Source organism: Saccopteryx bilineata, chromosome 4 (genome assembly GCF_036850765.1).
Source record: "Saccopteryx bilineata isolate mSacBil1 chromosome 4, mSacBil1_pri_phased_curated, whole genome shotgun sequence".
Lineage (NCBI taxonomy): Eukaryota > Metazoa > Chordata > Mammalia > Chiroptera > Emballonuridae > Saccopteryx > Saccopteryx bilineata.
Window position 1 is genome coordinate 267,519,771 of NC_089493.1, and position 21,729 is coordinate 267,541,499.

General features: G+C 43.9%; 1 protein-coding gene and 1 non-coding gene across 10 annotated transcripts in view; both read right to left on the reverse strand.

Annotated features, from left to right (window-relative positions):
- Nucleotides 1-21,729, reverse strand: part of LOC136334432 (general transcription factor II-I repeat domain-containing protein 2) — a 63,881-nt gene that overhangs the window by 18,513 nt on the left and 23,639 nt on the right. For 2 of the 9 annotated variants that reach the window (XM_066274614.1, XM_066274613.1), the window contains exons 5-11: nucleotides 21,044-21,227; nucleotides 20,856-20,884; nucleotides 19,347-19,401; nucleotides 18,808-18,890; nucleotides 11,233-11,310; nucleotides 2,269-2,325; nucleotides 215-292 (exon numbers count right to left, since the gene is read on the reverse strand). In XM_066274614.1, coding sequence (XP_066130711.1) covers nucleotides 215-292; nucleotides 2,269-2,325; nucleotides 11,233-11,310; nucleotides 18,808-18,890; nucleotides 19,347-19,401; nucleotides 20,856-20,884; nucleotides 21,044-21,227 — 564 coding nt within the window. The remainder of the gene's footprint in view (nucleotides 1-214; nucleotides 293-2,268; nucleotides 2,326-11,232; nucleotides 11,311-18,807; nucleotides 18,891-19,346; nucleotides 19,402-20,855; nucleotides 20,885-21,043; nucleotides 21,228-21,729) is intronic. The other 7 variants (XM_066274617.1, XM_066274616.1, XM_066274615.1 and 4 more) reach the window with 7 other exon arrangements.
- Nucleotides 13,969-14,044, reverse strand: TRNAP-GGG (transfer RNA proline (anticodon GGG)). The gene has a single exon. It is a non-coding gene; the product is annotated as a tRNA-Pro (tRNA).

The window sequence follows — 21,729 nt, forward strand, 5'->3', positions numbered from 1 at the left end:
GGACAGGGCACAACTTGGTCCGACGTGGCCCAGTGCTGATGAACATGTCCTAATTCAAAGTCAAAAAGCCTAGAGCACCGGGTACTTGATGGGAACGTGGGCTGCTCTGGTCATACACACACATCAGTTTCGATCTTTCCCCACAATCATCCTTTAAGAAGGAATGAACACTATACTTAGCAGTGTGAATGTGACGAGACTTTTGGCAACGAACCTTCAATTTTCACCTCAGCTTCAGGGTCCTCACTCGATTCTGAAGGGACACGCTGAGTAGAATCTTGAAAAAAAAAATCTAAAATGACGTTCATTATTATGTATTCTTATGTTCTAACACTTTACTGCTCCCATACCAAAAAAGTAGCTTATCCTGGTATTTTAAATACACTTTGTACTTAATAAACATAAAGGTGTAAGCATAAAGGTAATTTTAATTTTAGAAGGTATAATAGGGTAATGAAAGATAATCTGATAAGAAATGAGGAGAGATAGAGACTTTTAGATATTATCAAATAATACAGAGTTACCCACATTAATGGACATAGAATATCCTTCTATTTGAGCTAGTGGGATTCATGTGGTCATAGTGTTTTCTTGTTGTCATCCGGAATTACTAGGATAAGAAAAAGCCATTTGCTTTGGTTAATAGCTCCCCCCTTATCCTGCCAGCAGCCCCTGGGCATTCACAGTTTATTATTTCATGGAAACATAATCAGGTTTTCTGGTGGGATTATGACAGAATATTAAAATTCTACATACGGATGAAGCCTGGCTAAATTATCTCACTTAACTCTGGCTCATTTTAAAAAGATTTGGCAAAGATTACACTAATTGTTGGTAAAGGAAGAAAGACTAGGACTCAAAACTAATTTTAGCTGTTTTGATATTGTACTATTGTTATGTAAGATGAAACTTTGGGAGGAAAAATGGGTGAAAGTACCTAAGACCTCTCTGTTCTATTCTTGCAGCACCTTATGAATCTATATTTATTTCAAAGTAAAAAGTAAAAAAAAAAAAATCAAAGTAACCCAGCTGTAAAGGGCTTTCCACTATAGTACGATAATAAAAATGTTTTCAGAAATAAAGTAATTAAAAGGCTAACATCCAATGAAATCTTCCTAACTCTCACTCAACACTAATTCTACAATTGTTTCCTATATAGGTTCTTTTTTTCTAAATATTACCTATATATTTAAAAGGAAAAAAAGAGCAAATAATACCTTAATAGGCTTTAACAAAGGAAGTAAAATGTTGTAAGGGAGGAACAGATGTCAACAGAATTCCAAATAATTGTCCTCCCCCACATCCAGAGGTGGTCAGAGATTATACCCAAGAAAAAGAAAAAGAAAACAAAAAACAAAAAAATAAATGGAAGAATCCTGTCACATGTTCCAACATGGATGAACCCTGAGGACATTATGCTCAGTGAAATAAGCCAGTCATAACAGAACAAATGCTGTGATTCCACTTATAGGAGGTACCTAGAGTAGTCACATAGAGACAGAAAGAAGAATGGGGTTGCCAGGTTAGGGGGAGGGGAACTGTTTAATGGGTTTAGATTTGCAAAATGAAAAAGTTCTCAGGATCTATTTCACAACCATGTGAACATACACTGAGTACTCAGCCAGTACTGAACCGCACATTTAACAATGGTTACGATGCTAAATTTTCTGTTATGTGTTTTACCACAATAATAAAATACGTAATTCAGAAAAGTGAAGAGAAGTTAAATAATGACAGAATTAATTTGTTCTCTCGGTTTAAAGCAATTAAGTTCAAAAGGACTAACCAGGAGTGAATGAAAATTCTAAGAACAGACTCTAGTGCATATGGTCTCTGGGCAAATCTATCCAAATTCTTTTAGGTCTGCAAGTTGGACAAATGGCTCAGGGGACCACTGAAACTGTCCTCCATAATAAAGAACTCCAGACCCCTCAAATCAGAGAAGCTATTAAAAATGACTGCAAATCAGCTCTTTGGAGAATGTTTTAGACTTACAGAAAAATTCAAATCATTCTGCTACTAAGACAGATGTACAACTTCTAAACACAAGATCATCTTGCCTATAAACTGACCAAATACACAAAAGTAAGAGTGAGAGTGTTCTTTACATTACATCTCGGGACTAAGACTCAGCCAGTTTTTTAAGAAAGTACACCAGGAAGTCCCCTTCCTTATTTTCAAACATGTATGTTTAAAAGAGTGTGTTCGTAAAATATTGTAAACTAAAATCTATATATATCAATATAAAGAATGCTGTGGTTTTCTAACCTTCCATTGGCAATTCCATTTCTATCACTTCATTGATCGCAGAAGAATGCTGGCTTTCTGAAAGGAAAGCAAACAACATATAAAAAAGGTGAAAATACAAATTTTAAAAAACAAGTAATTTAAAACAATGCAAACAATTCAAGATCTGCACAGGAATGTACATGAAACACTTGGACTCCTTGAAATAAAATTTGCACAAATGACCCTTTCTTGATATTTTTTCTTTGTTCCTTAATTTGTTTGCTGGAAAAATTTCAAACATACAAATCAGAGAGATGGTATAATGAAGCCACGCGGCCATCCCCAAGCACCAACAGTCAACATCTCTCGTGATCCTGTTTCCTCTCTGCCCACACCACCCCAACCCTGCTGAGGTCTAGAAATCCCAGATATGGTCGAGTTCAATGGGCAAAGACTGTGTAGGTACCAGTACACTCTTCCTGTAACGTCACTCCAATATCATAATGACCCCCCCCAGATGAACAATTATTCTTTATCATCTCATATCAAGTATTGTTCAAATTTTCTCAATTGTCTCATAAATGTCTTTTTCTAAAAAGAGCTTTTTATTTTGAAATAGTTTTAAACCTATCGAGAAGTTGCAAACAAGAAAGAAAGAAAAAGAGAGAGAGAGAAAGAAAGAAAGAGAGAGAAAGAGAGAAAGAAAGAGAAAGAAAGAAAGAGCCTGACCAGTCGGTGGTACAGTGGATAGAGTGTCGGACTGGGATGCGGAGGACTCAGGTTTGAAACCCCGAGGTCGCCGCCTTGAGCGGAGGCTCACCAGCTTGAGCTCAGGGTCACTGGCTTGAGCGTGGGATCACATGGTCACTGGCTTGAGCCCAAGGTTGCTGGCTTTGAGCAAGGGGTCACTCACTCTTCTGCATGCGCCCTGGTCAAGGCACATATGAGAGGGCAACCAATGAACAACTAAGGAGCCACAAAAAAAGAACTGATGCTTCTCAGCTCTCTCCCTACCTGTCTGTCTGTGCCTGTCTGTCCCTCTCTCTGACTCCCTTTGTCTCTGTCAAAAAATAAAAAAAGAAAGAAAGAAAATAAAGAAAGAGAGATCTATATACGCTTTACTCAGATATGTTACTATTTTACCGTTTCTTTTACCATTTGTAGTCTCTCTCCCTTCTTCCCCTCAATTGATCTATACGGGAGATAGATGTATATACACGCACGTCCCCCAACCATTTGAGAGAAAGTTACACACATCATGGCCCTTTATCTCTAAATACTTTGGTGATTATTTCCCAAGAATAGAGATAGTCTCTTATGTGATCACAGTATATTTATAAAAATCACAGCATTTAACATTGAGACATTTACTTAATCTATCATTTGTATTCCAATATTGTCAGTTGCCCAAATGTCCTTTACAGTCCTTCCCCCTTCCATAAAGGACCCAGTTTGATATCAGGATGTCTTTTGTTGTCACATCTCTTTAGTCTCCTTAAATTTGTCTTTATATTTATGGCACTGCCATTTTTTTAAATATTTTGCCCATTTTTAAAATTATTTATTTACTTATTCATTTTAGAAAGGAGAGAGAGGGAAAGAGAGAGAGGAGAGAGACAGAGAGAGAAGGAGGGAGGAGCAGGAAGCATCAACTCCCATATGTGCCTTGACCAGGCAAGCCCAGGGTTTTGAACCGGCGACCTCAGCATTTCCAAGTCGATGCTTTATCCACTACGCCACCACAAGTCAGGCGGCATTGCCATTTTTTAAGACTAGAAACCCTTCCCCACTAATAGAATTTTCCTCATTTTGAGTTTGTCTAATGTTTCTTCATGACATGATGCAGGGTTTCCCTTTATAGCCAGAATACTGCCTAGATAATGGTGTATCCTTCTCAGGGTATCCCATCTGAAGTCATATGATGTCTGCTATAAACTGAATGTTTGTGTCCCCCCCAAATACATGTTGAAATCTTAACCCCCAATGTGATCATTCTTAGAGGTGAGGCCTTTAGGAGGTGATCAGGTCAGGAGGGTGGAGCCCTCATGAATGGGAATAGTGCCCTTTTAAAAGAGACCAGAGAGCTCCTTGTCCCTTCTATCATGGGAGGACACCTATTGAGATGACCACCTATGAACCAGGAAGTGGGTCCTTAAAAAACACTGGATCTGCCAGCACCGTGAGCTTGGACCTCTGAGACTCGAGAACTGTGAGAAATAAATTTCTGTTGTTTCTAAGCCCCCCAGATCCATGGTATTCTATTATAGCAGTCCAACTGATTAACACAGAGTTCATCTGTCTCTGGTGATCTGAATTTTGATCACCTAATCAAGGTATTATTGGATTTCTCCACTGTATAGTTACTGGGTTTTTTTTTTTACCTCCCTCTTACAACTGACAAGCAGCCTGTGGGGAGAAATTTTAAGATCACATAAATATTCCACTCCTAAAGTTCTCTCTAAATTTAGCATGCACTGGTGATTCCTTCTTGATACAATTTTTCATGATAATGGTTACAAAATAATGACTTTCCAATTCCAGCATTCCTGCCATTTACCAGTCATCATTTGGCATTCCTCGGGAAACAGTCATTGTCTTTTTTTTTTTTTTTTTTTTGTATTTTTCTGAAGCTGGAAACGGGGATAGACAGTCAGACAGACTCCCGCATGCGCCGGAGCGGGATCCACCCGGCACGCCCACCAGGGGCGATGCTCTGCCCGCCAGGGGGCGATGCTCTGCCCCTCCGGGGCGTCCAGAGCCACTCTAGCGCCTGGGGCAGAGGCCAAGGAGCCATCCCCAGCACCCGGGCCATCTTTGCTCCAATGGAGCCTCGGCTGTGGGAGGGGAAGAGAGAGACAGAGAGGAAGGAGAGGGGGAGGGGTGTAGAAGCAGATGGGTGCCTCTCCTGTGTGCCCTGGCCGGGAATCGAACCCTGGTCCCCCACATGCCAGGCCGACGCTCTACCGCTGAGCCAACTGGCCAGGGCCCAGTCATTGTCTTTTTGCAGTTGGTTTGCTCAAATCAGGATCCCAGCAGAGCCTGCACATCGCATTTAGTTGAAATGTCTCTTAATTATCTTTTAATATAAAACAGATTTATCTCCATTAAAAAACAAACAAACTTGCAATTTATATGATGAAGAAAGCACTTTTGTCCTGTTGAGTTCCTCCCATTCTGGAGTTTACTGCCTGCGTCCTTCTGATGTTGTTTTCATATGTTCCTGCATCTCCCACATTTCCTGCAAATTGGTAGTTAGGGCTAGAGGCTGGGTCAGACTTAGGTTTGATTTGGGGGGGCAAGAATCCCAAAGGTGTACTTCCTACTAGATCCTGTCAGGAGGCACATACTAACTGGGTACCTCTAGTTGTGAGGTTAACATTAGACCAGTGAGTGAGTTAGGACCCGTCAGCCTGATCCACTTGTGATAAAGTCCCGTCAACATTTTACGAATGGCTTTAATGGCCACTGGTGATTAGAGCCCAGATGCATTGATACAATAGGGGTTGTGAAAGGGAAACATCTTATGACTTCTTTTTCAAAGCCTTATGTTTTATTCCCTCAAATTCTTTTAAGTAAAAGAGAGACAGAGAGGAGGAATCCAGCAACACATTATTTGCTAGACAAAAGATTGAATCCCAATCCATTTTGGTTTTTATTATCAGTGGCTCTAACTATACTATAAAATTATTAATCAATATCTGTACCAGCAAAAACAAAAAACCATAAGCATTTCTTTTATGCCCTTGTATATTTTTTCCTTATTCTGAAGTGCTGACATGGGCATGGAACTTATTGATTTAAAGTTTTTTTTTCACGATGAGTGACAAAAAGAAACCTGTCACATTACTGCTGTCCAGTGTGTGATGGATGACTGACATTGTGGGCTCAACTGCCATTCTCATGACTGAAATCATGAGGTCTTAATGGAAGATTCCTTACATATTTCTTTTTTTTTCCTTTTTTTTTTTTTTTTGTATATTTCTGAAGCTGGAAACGGGGAGAGATAGTCAGACAGACTCCCGCATGCGCCCGACCGGGATCCACCCGGCATGCCCACCAGGGGCGATGCTCTGCCCACCAGGGGGCGATGCTCTGCCCCTCCGGGGCGTCACTCTGCCGAGACCAGAGCCACTCTAGCGCCTGGGGCAGAGGCCAAGGAGCCATCCCCAGCGCCCGGGCCATCTTTGCTCCAATGGAGCCTTGGCTGCGGGAGGGGAAGAGAGAGACAGAGAGGAACGGGGGTGGGGGGTGGAGAAGCAAATGGGTGCTTCTCCTATGTGCCCTGGCCGGGAATCGAACCCGGGACTTCTGCATGCCAGGCCGACGCTCCACCGCTGAGCCAACCGGCCAGGGCAGATTCCTTACATATTTCAAGTTGGACTTTCACAGCCAACAGTGTTGTAAGAGGGACCATCGTTAACTTTTTGTTTATTTACCAATCTGCAATTATTTGAAGAAGGCTTTTGTTTTTCTCTTTCCAGCCTCTTGCCCATGTTTGGTCATCCTGGAAAGAAAGGAGGAGAGAGGCTGAGGTAGCAGGGAGTGGGCTGAGAAGAGGCTGTGAGGAAGGACAGCCCACACAGACCAGGGCAGAGCCTGGTCACAGCCCTCCCACCAGCTCACCGGAGGCTGTGCACGCTCAGGCTTTCTGGCCCTCCTCCCTTTTTTGTGGCAGAGACAGAGAGAGTCAGAGAGAGGGACAGATAGGGACAGACAGGCAGAAAGGGAGAGAGATGAGAAGCATCAATTCTTCGTTGCGGCCCTTAGTCTCCTTAGTTGTTCATTGATTGCTTTCTCATATGTGCCTTGACCGTGGGCCTTCAGCAGACTGAGTAACCCCTTGCTGGAGCCAGGGACCTTGGGTCCAAGCTGGTGAGCTTTTGCTCAAACCAGATGAGCCCGCGCTCAAGGTGGCGACCTCAAGGTCTCGAACCTGAGTCCTCCACATCCCAGTCCGAGGCTCTATCCACTGCGCCACTGCCAGTCAGGACTCTCTGGCTCCCTTAACCAATGATTCTCATGCCTTGTTAAATCTGCGAGGCACTGCTACACAGGTTCTGTGGTTGACACAAAAGACCAGTTAAACCTGGACTGCTCACAGGCCGAACAGACACAGAAGGCTTTTCTACAGCTAATGGGCATAGTGTGGCAGCTGAATTTGCAAAATATCTCATCAATTCGTCTATTTCTGTCACAATTCAGCTGAAGACCAAGGTTAGGGGGTTTGAAGGATTTCAAAGCTGATTAGGAAAGAGATGTGACCACAAGGTGGCGCTAGCACACACACAGCTCTAACTGGGCGACGCTTTGACATATGTAATGTTGGCAAAGTCCCTAACAGAATGCAAGCTGCCTGGGGCTTCAGCGTGGGGACCAACATGCAGAAGGGGAAGGGGCAAGAGGAACGCCCCGGAGAGGGAGACAGGAAAAGCGGCACACGGATGGGGCTCTCTGGGCCACAGAGCTGTGAAGGGCCGCAGTCCTGGGGTTTTCCTCACCTACGCCTAGCAGACATTAGGAGCACTTGGAGTTTGGCACCAGCGGGCTTTTGAGCTAATAGGTCTCAGCCTGCTGTGAAGAAATAAACAATCTAGGGGTCAATACACAGGGCATCTTTGGCTCATTTAGAGAACACCAAGTAACTTCAACACTGCATCATCAAACTGTTCACTCTGGGCAACAAATTGCTTAAACATAAAGGCCATTAAATGACTTTACCAAACAGAAGTGGAGGTAAATAATTTAAAAACAAATTGCTCCCTGTTAGATTCAAGTCTAAGCCAGATAAAATTTACATAAAAACAGAACTAGGCCAATGCATTTCTTTCCTTTCTCCTCCATTTCTTTTCTTTTCTTTTCTTTCCTTCCTCCCTCCCTCCCTCCTCCCCTCCCTTCTTTCCTTCCTTTCTTTTCTTTCTTTCTTTCCTTCTTTTCTTTTTTTCTCTCTCTCTCTCTCCCCTCTCCCCTCTCCCCTCCCCTCCCTTCCCTTTCTTTCTTTTTTTTAAGTGAGAGGAGCGGAGATAAAAAGACAGACTCTTGCATGCACCCCAACCCAGATCCACCAGGCAACCCCCATCTGGGGCTGATGCTTGAATCAATCCAGCTACCCTCAGCACCCAGGGCCAATGCTCCAACCAATTGAGCCACTGGCTGCTGGAGGGGAAGAGAGAGAGGAGGGGGAGAGGGAGTGGGAGAGACGCAGATGGTCACTTCTCATGTGTGCCCTGAATGGCGCATGAGCCCGTGATGTCCACACGCCAGGCCAACGCTCTATCCACTGAACCAGCCACAGCCTTCCTCTTCCACTTCAAAAAGTCAAAATCCAGAGCTATTACACTCAGTAAATTCAATGTATATTAGCTCTGAAATACTGATGGGCTCTAGAAACTCAAGGAGGATACATTTGAAATACTTCAGAATGAGGAATTTTCATCAGCATAGTAATTTTTTGAGGAACCTGCTTTGGAGTATAAATTTAGTCAACAAAGTTAGGTTAAATATCTAGAAGAGAGGCCAATCATAAAGAAAAAAGGCAAAATGAAAAAATAAATGAACGGCATTGAAATTCTGACACATGCTACAACAAGGATGAACCCTGAGGACGTTATGCTAAGTGAAATAAACTAGTCATAAAAAGACACATATTATATTCCACTTATATGCAGTACTTAAGAGTAGGCAAATTCATAGAGGCAAAGAGTAAGATGGCAGTTGCCAGGGGTGGAGAGCAAGGAGGAATGGGAACTGCTGTTTCATGGGTATGATGTTTCTCTTTGTGAAATGATAGAGTTCTGGAGATGGATGGTGGTGACTGTCACACAACAATGTGAATGTACTTAATGCCACTGACCTGTACATTTAAAAATGATTAAAATAATAAATTTTATGTTATATATATTTTTTACCACAATAATATATTAAAAAAGGAAATGAGTGAAAAGATGGCTAGTGTCAATTTATCAATAGGACAAGGACTCTGGTAAATTTATCCATTGATGTTTAGAATAAAAATATTTTCCTGGTCTAGAGATTTAACAGCAAAAAATCATACATATGCATTGAACAGGTATAAAATATGTTGAAAATGAGTTGATAATCAGTCTTTTCAAGTCAAAAGAAAGTTATTCACAAATTTTATTTTATACAGATTATTTATACAGAATTTAGATACAGGTTAATCTTATGTTGAATCTGCTTACTTTTTAATTTATTGAGATATATTCACATACTACAAAATTCCCTCTTTTAAAAGTACACAAGTCAGTGGTTTTCTGTATATTCACATGGTTGTATAACCATCATCACTATGTATTTCCAGAACATTCTCATCACCCTCAAAAGAAACCCAGCACCCACCAGCAGTCACTCCCTACTCCCTTCTCACTGTAAACCCTTGTAACCACTAATTTACTTTGTCTCTATGAATTACCTATTCTTGACATGTCATGTAAATGTATTCATACAATATACCATTTTTTGTGTATAGCTTCTTTCACTTAGCATGTTTTCAAGGTTCATCCATGTTATAGCACTTATCACTACTTTATTATTTTTCACGGCTGAATAATATTCCATTGTATGAATATACTAGATTTTGTTTATCCACTTATCAGTTGATGGACATTTGGGTTGTTTTCATCTTTTGGGTATTGGGAATAATGTACAATTTTTTGTCTAGACACATGTTGTCTTTTTGCTCCCTCTCTTTTAGTGAAAGAGAAAAAGGGACAGACAAGGACAGACAGACAAGAAGGGAAAGAGATGAGAAACATCAACGCATAGTTACAACACCTTAGTTGTTCATCGACTGCTTTCTCATATGTGGTTTGACCGGGAAGCTCCAGCAGAGCCAGTGACCCCTTGCTTAAACCAGCGACCTTGGGCTTCAAGCCAGCGACCTTCGGGCTCAAGCCAGTGACCATGGGGTCATGTTTATGATCCTATGCTCAAGCCGGCGGCTCTGCACTCAAGCTGGATAAACCTGTGCTCAAGCCGGTGACCTCAGGATTTCAAACCTGGGTCCCCAGCATCTCAGGCTGACACTCTATCCACTGTGCCATTGCCTGGTCAGGCTTCTTTTTTTTTTTGAGAGAAAGAGAGGTGGGGGAAAGGGAAAGAGACAGGGAGAGTGATGAGAAGCACCAACTCATTACAGCATTTTAGTTGTTCATTGCTTGTTTCTCATATGTGCCTTGACTAGGGGGCTCCAGCCAAGCCAGTGACCCCTTGCTCAAGCCAGTGACCTTGGGCTTCAAGCCAGCGACCTTTGGGCTCAAGTCAATGACATGGGATCATCTTGATGACCCCACACACAAGCTGGTGACCCCATGCTCAAGCTGGTGAGCTGTGCTCAAGCCAAATGAACCCATGCTGAAGCTGTTGACCTTGGGGTTTCAAACCTGGGACCTCAGCATCCCAGGTTGACACTCTATCCACGGCGCCACCACTGGTCAGGCTAGGCATATGTTTTCAATTTCCTGGGGTATGTACATAGAATTGTATATATATCTAAGAGTGGAATTGCTGGGTCATATCGTAACTCTCTAACTTACTGAGGAGCTGCCAAACTATTCTCAAAAGTGGCTGGACCATTTTGCATTCTCACCGGAAATGTATGAGGATTCTAATTCCTCCATATCTTCACTAACACTTGTTATTGGCTGCCTTTTTAATTATTATCATCTAGTGGGTATGAAATAGTATTTCATTGTGTTTTGGTTTATATATCCCTAATGATTAGTTGAGCATTAGGGGGTAAATATTTTAGAACACACAAGAGTATTTAAAAGGCAATCTCAATAAAATGCACCTGGAAATAGGAGCATACGAATTAGGCTAATAGAATCTATCCAAAGACTATAAATCTTTGCTCTAAATGACAGCATGCTAGAGCATAGGTAAACAGGCATGGATCTTTATTAGTCTTTGCTTTTCAGATGGGTGGTAATTAAAATTTTTCATTACAAATAACTTGGGGAGCAAATGATTATAAAACAGCATTACCTTGCATATTATATCGATAGTAATTAGGATCCTCTGATTCTTTCTTGACTGACACAGATGCTGCTTTCAGCGGAATGCCTTTGAATGCAATGTAAATTATAGAATTATATGTTAGGGCAAAACCAACAGATAAAACTTCCAGATTTTGTTTTGATTAACATAGCAACATTATAAGCAGCAAAAGAACTTGTAGCTCACTCACAGTGAACAAATGACTTATCCATATAAAATATAAATAATATAAAATCAATATAGAAGGAAAGAAGGGCCCTGGCCAGGTAGTTCAGTGGGTTACAGTGTCATCCCAACCTGCCCAGGTTGCAGGTTGATCTCCGGCCAGGGCACATACAAGAACCAACCAGTGAGGGTAAGAATGAGTGGGACAAGAAATTGATGTTTCTCCCTCTTTCTCTCCCTTCCTATCTCTCTAAAAAGAAATAAAAGTCCACAAAAGCCTTGTTTAAAGAAAAAAGAAAAGGAAAGAAGGAAGGAGGGAGAGAAGGATAAAGGAAGGAATGAGGATGGAAAAGATGAGGAGAAAGAGATCTAGATAACAGTTTGGGGGTACTTCTTCTTTTAAGATGCATGAATATTATATATACATGCATTTATGTGAAATATGTAAACATTCTTCTCTAATGAGACCTGAATTTAAAAAAAAATTTCATTGATTTGAGAGAGGGAGAGAGGAAAGGGTGAGGGAGAGACAGAAGCATCAACTGTTGTTCCACTTAGTTGTTCATTCATTGGTGGCTTCTTGGTATGTGCCCTGACCAGCGATCAAACCCATGACCTCTGCATCCCGGGACAATGTTCTGTCTACTGAACCACCCAGCCTGGGGTGGTGCATATAATCTTACCTTAACCTACTGCAATGAAATGGACTTGAAAAGCCAGAGAAACTACATTGGTAAAACTGAAAGCCTTTATAGGGGAAAGGTGTGGTAGATTTAAAAAACTAGACACAATATTCTACAGTAAGCACACTTATTTGCAATGTGACTTGTCCACTCCTGTTTTCTTTTTTTTTTTTTCACTCCTCTTTTCTAGAAATGAGGTCTACTTCTCTACCCCTTTCAAGCTGGTTCTGGTCACGTGACTTGCTTTAGCCAATGGGACACAAGCAGAGCCTTGAAAAAGTGTTTGTGCAGCGGAGCCTGCTCTTTTTGGCTGAGTTGCTATGTGAACAAGCCTGGGCTTGTCTCCTGGAGGATGTGAGAGAGCAAGGCCCAGCGCTCCAGCTGAGGCCTCATCCAGGAGCGAGGCCTCCCAGACTGTGCAGCCTCAGTCGGGACACTCAAGCAAGATGCAATGTCCAGTCAACACGCAGAATTGTGAGGAAACTGAACCACTGAAGCCACTAGTGTTGGTGCCTTTTGACACAGCAGTAGATAACTGCGATTGAAGAACACATGTAATGTTACTGTGAATGTTAACATCAAAAGCAAACATTGTGGCCCAGCTCGGGCTTCACCGTTTACTAGCAATTTACAAGTTCTGAGGAGTCTTCTGAAAAGCAACAGCTGTTGGTGTAAGGATATTTAAAATGGTCATTATCAAAAAGGAAAATCTGTTAGAACAACCGAGGAATAGAATGATGGCCATATCAGTAAAATGTCAGATTAAGCTGAGGAATTTGCTCAGAAATGGGACAAAAAGTAATTTGAATGGAAAGATGTAAGGAAAGTTGACAAATGTCAACAATTGGCTAAAAGTTGTGGCTCCCAGAAGCAACCAAAAAAGTGCACAACTGAGAGTAAGAACAAATGCTTCCCTTCTCCCTCCCTTCTCCTTTCCTCTCTCTGTCCCTCTAAAAATCAATAAAAATTAAGCCCTGGCCAGAGAGCACGGTTGGTTGGAGTGTCGTCCTGGAGTGTGGAGGTCGCCAGTTTGATTCCCCAGTCAGGGCACATACAGGAGCAGCTCCATGCTCCTGTTTTTCTTTCTTTTTCTTTTTTACAGAGACAGAGAGAGAGTCAGAGAGAGGGATAGACAGGGACAGACTGACGAGAAGCATCAATCATTAGTTTTTTGTTGGCGCGTTGCAACACCTTAGTTGTTCATTGATTGCTTTCTCATATGTGCCTTGACCGCGGACCTTCAGCAGACTGAGTAACCCCTTGCTCGAGCCAGCGACCTTGGGCTCAAGCCGGTGAGCTTTTGCTCAAAACCAGATGAACCTGTGCTCAAGCTGATGACCTCGGGGTCTCGAACCTGGGTCCTTCAGCATCCCAGTCCGACGCTCTATCCACTGAGCCACCACCTGGTCAGGCTCCTGTTTTTCTTCTTGCCTTTCTCTTTCTTTCTCTATCTCAAAAAAAAAAAAAGGTTGTGGCCCCTAATATGGGAATGGCATTTGAGGTACGTAGGGAGACTTAGGAGGATGGAGTTTTGAAGGGAGAGAGTAAAAGAATAAAAAGGAATTTTTCTTATTTCTACATATAAGTCTGAGTTGTTGTTTTTTTGGGGTTTTTTTTGTATTTTTCTGGAGCTGGAAATGGGGAGAGACAGTCAGACAGACTCCCGCATGCGCCTGACCGGGATCCACCCGGCATGCCCACCAGGGGCGACGCTCTGCCCACCAGGGGGCGATGCTCTGCCCCTCGGGGCGTCGGGAGCCATCCCCAGCGCCCGGGCCATCTCTGCTCCAATGGAGCCTTGGCTGCGGGAGGGGAAGAGAGAGACAGAGAGGAAGGAGGGGGGTGGGTGGAGAAGCAAATGGGCGCTTCTCCTATGTGCCCTGGCCGGGAATTGAACCCGGGTCCCCCGCACCCCAGGCTGACGCTCTACCGCTGAGCCAACTGGCCAGGGCCTGAGTTTTAAAAATTTTAAACATGTATAACTTTTGTAATATTTTATAATAAAATTTTAATGTACATATTCCAAGTCGATAAGGCTGCAAAGACTACTAACAGAAACATTTGCTAAACAATTAAAAGCTGGGCTGTCAAGGAAGAATTCCATTTGAATCCAGGCAATTGACACTTTTGACAGTGTAGAATTTGTTTGAAATGCTAATGAAACAGATTTACTTCAGCCTTTCCTCAAAATAAAAGAGGGAGGGAGGGAAGGGAAAGGGAGAGACAGAGAAAGGAATTTAAAATTCAAAACCATTTAAACACTTGTTCTGTGTAACAAATGCTACACAAATATCACCAGAAATAAGGCCAATTGATGGCCAGGGTTCAGAAGCCTGCAGGCAGCTGGAAGCACTTTGGACTGCATCATGAAATCCACAGTAGAATTCATTAATAGAGAGCATATTTTTGTTTAAACAGAACTACATTCTCAAAGAAAGGCCTCAGTAAGAGGCCTATTTTGAAGCTGGAGGGAAATGCTCATTGGGCCCAACAGATGGTGAGGAAAGGGATGGGAGGTTTGGGTTTGGATCCATGAAAGAGTCCCCTGGGGAGAGCGGACAACTCCCTCTGCCCCCACTTGTCATCTTTCTAAGAGGGGACTGGAGACAACATATCAGCTTCGAAAAGCACCACTACAGCCGGGAGCTCTGCCTGCAAGTCAGGGTCGTGAGGGCAGTGTCGCGGGGACACGCGGCACATTCCCCCTTGCAATTAATTACCTATTCCCCAGCGTGTGACTAGCATGAAGCAGTACTGCCCGCTTGGCAGCTATGAAGACATCACTGGGACAGTCCTCGAACTAGAAAAGGTGGGGATCATCTGGCCGGCACGGCCCTTACAACTAACTCCCCAGTGTGGCCTGTGCGCAAACCAGACAGAACCTAGTGAATGACAGTGGATTACAGGGAACTTAATAAAGCTGTTCCCCCTTTGCATGCTGCTGTACCCTCAACAGCCAACCTGATGGATCAGTTAAGCCAAGCGTTGGGGATATACCACTTTATGGCAGATTTGGCCAATGGCTTTTTTCTCTATTGATATAGCTGCAGAGTCAAGACCAATTTGCCCTCACTGGGAAGGGAGACAGTGGGCCTTTACAGTGTTACCCCAGGGCTATTTGCACAGCCCCATCTTGTGTCATGGGCTGGTGGCTGCTGGCCTGGCGAAATGGAAACAACCAGAGGCAGTTCGTATGTATCATTATATCGATGACATTATGCTAACTAGTGACTCTCTTCCAGAATTGGAACAAGCAGTCCCTACCCTGCTATCCCACAGGAAAGCATGTGGCTGGGAGGTCAACAAGGGCAAATTACAAGGACCTGAATTATCTGTTAAGTTCTTGGGGAGCTGTCTGGTCGGGTAAGACAAATGTTATCCCTGACGCAGTTATAGATAAGATCCAAGCATACTCTGTGCCCATTCCAGTAACGCAGTTACAGGAATTCCTAGGTCTGTTGGGGTGTTCGCAAGCATTCATACCCCATTTTTAGCTCAGTTACTGTGCCCCTTGTACCACCTTATTTGTTGGAAGGGGGTGCACTGGAATTGGACTGAGCAGGCATAAGGTGCATTTGCAGCAGCTAAGAGAGCTGCCAAGGTGGTACAGGCCTTGAATGTGTTTGATCCTGCTGACTACGCCAGATCTAATGCTGGTGGCTGAGGCCAGGCAGGTTCACATAGGACTCGGGCAGACGGGTGAGAAACGGTGGAGCTGGAGCCGGGAAGTGTCAGTCCATACCCGTTTATTGGAGGCTCGCAAAGACAGGCAAGCAAATAAACAAAAGTGAAAGAGCTAATAAACAAAGGAAAATCTACTATTTGCAGTAAGGTCAAGGGAGCAAGGAAAACCGCACCTCACGGTAGTGGGAGAGTGGTCTGGGAGAAGCACCGCCCAGGGGAAGCACTCGGAGCCTTATATAGGTTGTGCACACGTGCCTCTGCCACGTGCTCATGCACTAATCAAGCCAAGTGCTTGCAGCTGGTAAACCTGTGAGCAAGCCTAACATGGCTGCCCCACAGCACCCAAGGCTAAGATTAAATGGGCAAGAGTTGAAGACATGCCATGTGTGAGACTAAGACTCCACAGCTGAATTCTGCGCAACTGAGATCCATGGCTCCTTTCTTCCCAATGACTTGTGTTGGTTTTACCTTCACTAACTAGATAACTAACGTGGACAAGCCATTATTTTTCAGAATTCACCACTTAAGGTGGAGCTTCTACTAAGCACATATTTACCTATAATGGGAGGGACACAAGCACATGCAGTGGTGGTGGAGGGAGCCTTGAGTACGACCAAAGATACTGATCCTCTCGTGTCCTGGGGTTCTCCTAGTGAGTAGGGGCCACTGAGGATAAACCATACCTTCCGCTCTACTCAAGGTAAGTCTCTATTTTCCCCTTTTCTACAACTTTCCTTCTTAGTATTGAATATTGGTTTTCTTATGGATTATCTCAGATTTAATTTGCACTTTACATTTTGATATTTGAGGTTGCTTTTGTGAGCATTATTAAATTCCAGTTTTAGTCTTTTATAGCCAGCTTGTGTTCATTTTTATCTTTTTGAGGCCTGGGTTTTTTTTTGTGTGTGTGTGTGTGTGTGTGTTTTTGTATTTTTCTGAAGCTGGAAACGGGGAGGCAGTCACAGACTCCCACATGCGCCCGACTGGGATCCACCTGGCATGCCCACCAGGGGGTGACGCTCTGCCCATCTGGGGTGTTGCTCTGTTGCAACCAGAGCCATTCTAGTGCCTGAAGCAGAGGCCACAGAGCCATCCCCAGCGCCCGGGCCAACTTTGCTCCAATGGAGCCTTGGCTGCAGAAAGGGAAGAGAGAGACAGAGAGGAAGGAGAGGGGGAGGGGTGGAGAAGCAGAAGGGCGCTTCTCCTGTGTGCCCTGGCCGGGAATTGAACCCAGAACTCCTGCACACCAGGCTGACGCTCTACCACTGAGCCAACCAGCCAGGGCGAGGCCTGGGTTTTAGTTGTATGTACTTGATTATTTTAGGTTTTCTAACCTTTCTACTTTTAATACTTTCAATATTTTCCTCCCATATTTTGTTTAAACTTTTTTTTTTTAAGTAAGAGGTGAGGAGATAGAAAGACTCCTGCATGCGTCCCAACCAGGATCCACCCACCAACCCCCATCTGGGACTGATGCTCAATCAGTCGAGCTATCCTCAGCACCTGGGACCAACACATGGACCAACCAAGCTATCTTCAGCACCCAGGGCCAGTGCTTGAACCAGCTGAGCCACTGGCTATGAGAGAAGAAGAGAGAGAGATGGTGGAGAGGGAGGGGGAGAGAAGCAGATGGTCACTTCTCCTGTGTGCCCTGACCACGGATTGAAACTGGAACATCCATAAACCGGGCTGATGCTCTATACACTGAGCCACTGGCCAGGGTGGCCATTTATATTTTTAACCTTTTACCATTCTCTCTCTAATCAATGCCATTTTTCTTTGGTGAGGAGTGGGGAAAGGCAGGGATGGAGATAAGCCACTCTCATCCACTGAAATGGGACTTTTTCCAATCTACATTGTCTCAGTAATGCATGTTTATTGTAGAACATTTAGAAATTATGGAAGAGTATTCAAGAAAGCAGTAAAATATGTCCAAAATAAAAATACTGCTCTGCTTGTAAATCAAGTCAAATTCCAAATGTGTACTCAAATTTTTTACTCATTTTGCAGTTAGGCTCTAATTTAAATGTAATTAAAATAATATTTTGTCTATACAATATATCTACTTAATAACATCAAGTACCTAGAATTTACTGAATTAGAATGCTCTTTTCTAGATATTTGAATCAAACATGATTATTCTGCAAATAAGTTCTGATTTGAGGTTAATTAGTACCCTAATCCCCATTTTTTTGGTTAATTCTTTCAGATATTCGGCATAAATAATCATGTCACCTGTGAACAGTTTTATTTCCTTCTTCCAAGTCTGTATACCTTTTATTTCCTTTTCTTGTTTTACTGCATTAGCTAGGACTTCCAGTATGAAGTTGAAAAAGAAGTGGTACCTTGTTCTTGAATTAGGGGAAGAGATTCTAGTTTCTCACCATTGAGTATAATGTAAGTTGTATCCTTTTTGTAGATTTTTGTGGGGTTTTTTATTGAGAGAGGCAAGGAGAGGGAAACAGGAACATGGAGCTGCTCCTATATGTGCCCTGACCAAGAAATCAAAATGGCAACCTCTGTGCTCTGGGCCGACACTGCAACCAGCTTAGCTATGAGCCGGGGCTTACTTTCTTTTTTTTTACAGAGACAGAGAGAGGAAGGAAGAAAGATGAGAGTGGGAAGGGAAGCATTCATTTGCTGTTCCACTCAGTTGTGCATGCATTGGTTGCTTCCCGTGTGTGCCCAGAACAGGGAAAGAAGCTGCAACCTTGTCGTTTGGGGACGACACTCTTAACCGACTGAACTAAGCAGTCAGGGCCTTTTTTTATATATTTTAAAAAATCAAGTTGAGGCCCTGGCTGGGTAGCTCAGGTGGTTAGAGTGTTGTCTCAGCACACGGAGGCGCCCAGTCTGGGCACACGCAAGAATCAATCAATAATGACATGAAGAAGTAGAACAACAAATTGATGTTTCTCTCTCAAAATCAACTAAAAACTCAAGTCGAGAAAGTTCCCCTCTATTCTTAGTTTACTGAGAGTCCCCCTCCCCCTTTTTTGCTAAAAAAAAAATAAAAGAGTCAAATGATAACCTGCTAAATACTGGCTTCTAGAAGCATTGGTGTACGCACCAGAATCTTCCATGGGTTCAGTTTTCACATGAACGGGGCCACCACTGAAAGGAGAAGGGAACCTGGTCAGGACAGGCCGGGTAAGACTGACCACAGGTATCTGTGCATGCTGAATTCCAATCCCGCAGATCTCCATGGGGGCAAATCCCCCTTCCCGCAACAAACTCAATGCAAAACTGCCGCAACTTTAGCAATAACATTCTTAATAGTTCGTTACATAATTAGAGCGGTCAACTGAACTACCACACAATAAAAAATCTGAATATACTTTATGTCGGCCCTCCACATACAGGTATTCCCAGCTGTGGATTGAAACCACAGGTGACCCTTGAATAACCCGGGTCTGAAATGCGCTGGTCCACTACTGGTATAAGAGAGCCATGTGGTTCAAACCCATGTTGTCCAAGGGTCAGCTGTATAACAAAATAAAGAAGACTTTCTAGTCTGAAAAGTAACACTTTGGGACTAGATGTGGATTGTACTTTTTACTTATCCCTTACCTTTCATTTGGCAATGAAACTGATCTTTCAGCATCTGTTGCCACCCGAGGTCCACCTGTGCGGGAGTAAAGAGACACAAACTAGCCCCTTTCCACATCTTGAAATATGACAATGTTTAAAGGAATGTAAAGTGAGAGTAAATGCAGAGAGAACAGAACTCCCCTCTCTAAGTCACCATGGAACAGCAGTGGGGGACAGACCAACTCAAACCTGACTCCATGTCCCGGGGCCATTTGTGGGCAGAATGGGGGTCGAGGAACAGACTGGGGCTGGAGCATGGGTGTGGGTCTGCTCACCAGCTGGGTGACCCCCCTGTGCCTCAGTATCCTCATCTGAAAATGGTGGTTGGGTGAGAATTAATACATGCAAAGTACTTAGACAAGTGCCTGGCACAACATAGGCACTAAGTGTCAGCCGCTATTATTATTATTCTATCAAGAAAATACAAGTCATCTGACACAACAATCACCTGGTCACCTGCCACCTCACCTTCAGGTCCCTCCTTTAATGAACTAGAGGATTCCAGGAGCTTACACTTGTTCCAGAAACAGACTTCGCTCTCTGAGTACTCCATACTCAGAAGAACTGGAGCGTGTCACGTTGCCCTCTGTACCCCAGAGTGTGCCTTGTGAACTGTGTGTACCGCACCCTATACCCCGCTGGGCCATCTCTACCTCCGCGATCTCAGTATGACACGCTCTTTAGACCTGATCTTTCATGTACAGCTATGGTTTCCAATTCCATTCAGAATAATAATCTGAGAAAACAGGAAGTGGGCATAAGTCAATCTCTAAACACTTCTGGTAAACTACTTTTTTTTTTTTTGCTCCCTTCATAATCTTCAGGAGATTATAAAGGGCCACTGATTCCCAAATGTGGCCTCAAACATGCTTCCACATAGCTTTCTGTCTGATCATAGGGCATGGGCTTCCTAGAAGAACTAGCCTGTTGACACCCTGCTTGTATTGAGGGCCCGCTCCTCCATGAAGCCCTTCCACTCACATAATTCTGACCCCTTCTTAGGGACTCTCAGGGATTTCTCAGCCGGTGTGAGAGCACAGGCCATACCTGGTTCCCTGCTGGCCAGTCTCACTCCTTCTCCTAGGCTGCGAGTTTCAGAAGCACGGGAACAGTCACACATGCTAGACCCACTCCTTAAACCAACAATGCCTGGCCCATTCCTGGTGGTGACTGCAGAATCCTCACACTCCTGTGCACAAGGACAAGGTAGGATAATACTGTCTGTGGTCTGGACACAGACACTCGCCTTCATGTGAGCTGGGGGGAGGGTGGGGTCTCGGCTTCCCATGCGGGGTGTGTCTTTCTTTGAGCTGTATACCCTGCAAGCATCATGACCACTCACCCCAGAATGTCAGAGGCTGTCACCTCAATGAGGAGAAGGCAAAGAATAAACAAGCTTAGAATGTGCCGAGCTTGCATTTTAATTAGAAAAGCAGAACTGGTTTAGCAGCCATGGGCAGTCACTAAGTAAGAGAAGCTGTCACTTACCTCGCTGATTTGCCGGACCTAGGAAAGGTCTGCAAGAAAACCAACAGTATTACCCAGTATGAACACACAAGAAAGACCGATTAAATATCTGAACTTTTAAATGAACAAAACATAGTTATCTAATTGAAATTAAACGCTCAGTTTACCTTCAGATAAACTAACTGTTATGATGGGATAGAGCTTGTCACCTGTTTATGATGAATGAAATCCCCTCTTTGTTCTCCAAAATCCATCTCAGTGTTGCAAGGTCATAGTTCTCCGGGTGCTGAAAGGCAATTCCTTCTGGAAGCCCCTGCACTACCACAGCCAACTGATCTTGTAGCATCTTGTCATACGGAACAGGCACCATTGCTGTTGTTCCCAATGCTTTACCTAGGAGAGGCAAGATGACTTTAAATGATAGGAGCCTAAAACCCGACCAGTCAGTTTCATTTAGTGTAATAAACACCCGTTTGGCTTTGAAGATACATTAAAAACATAAAGAGAGGCCCTGGCCGGTTGGCTCAGCGGTAGAGCGTCGGCCTAGCGTGCAGAGGACCCGGGTTCGATTCCCGGCCAGGGCACATAGGAGAAGCGCCCGTTTGCTTCTCCACCCCTCCGCCGCGCTCTCCTCTCTGTCTCTCTCTTCCCCTCCCGCAGCCAAGGCTCCATTGGAGCAAAGATGGCCCGGGCGCTGGGCATGGCTCTGTGGCCTCTGCCTCAGGCGCTAGAGTGGCTCTGGTCGCAATATGGCGACGCCCAGGATGGGCAGAGCATCGCCCCCTGGTGGGCAGAGCGTCGCCCCTGGTGGGCGTGCCGGGTGGATCCCGGTCGGGCGCATGCGGGAGTCTGTCTGACTGTCTCTCCCTGTTTCCAGCTTCAGAAAAATGAAAAA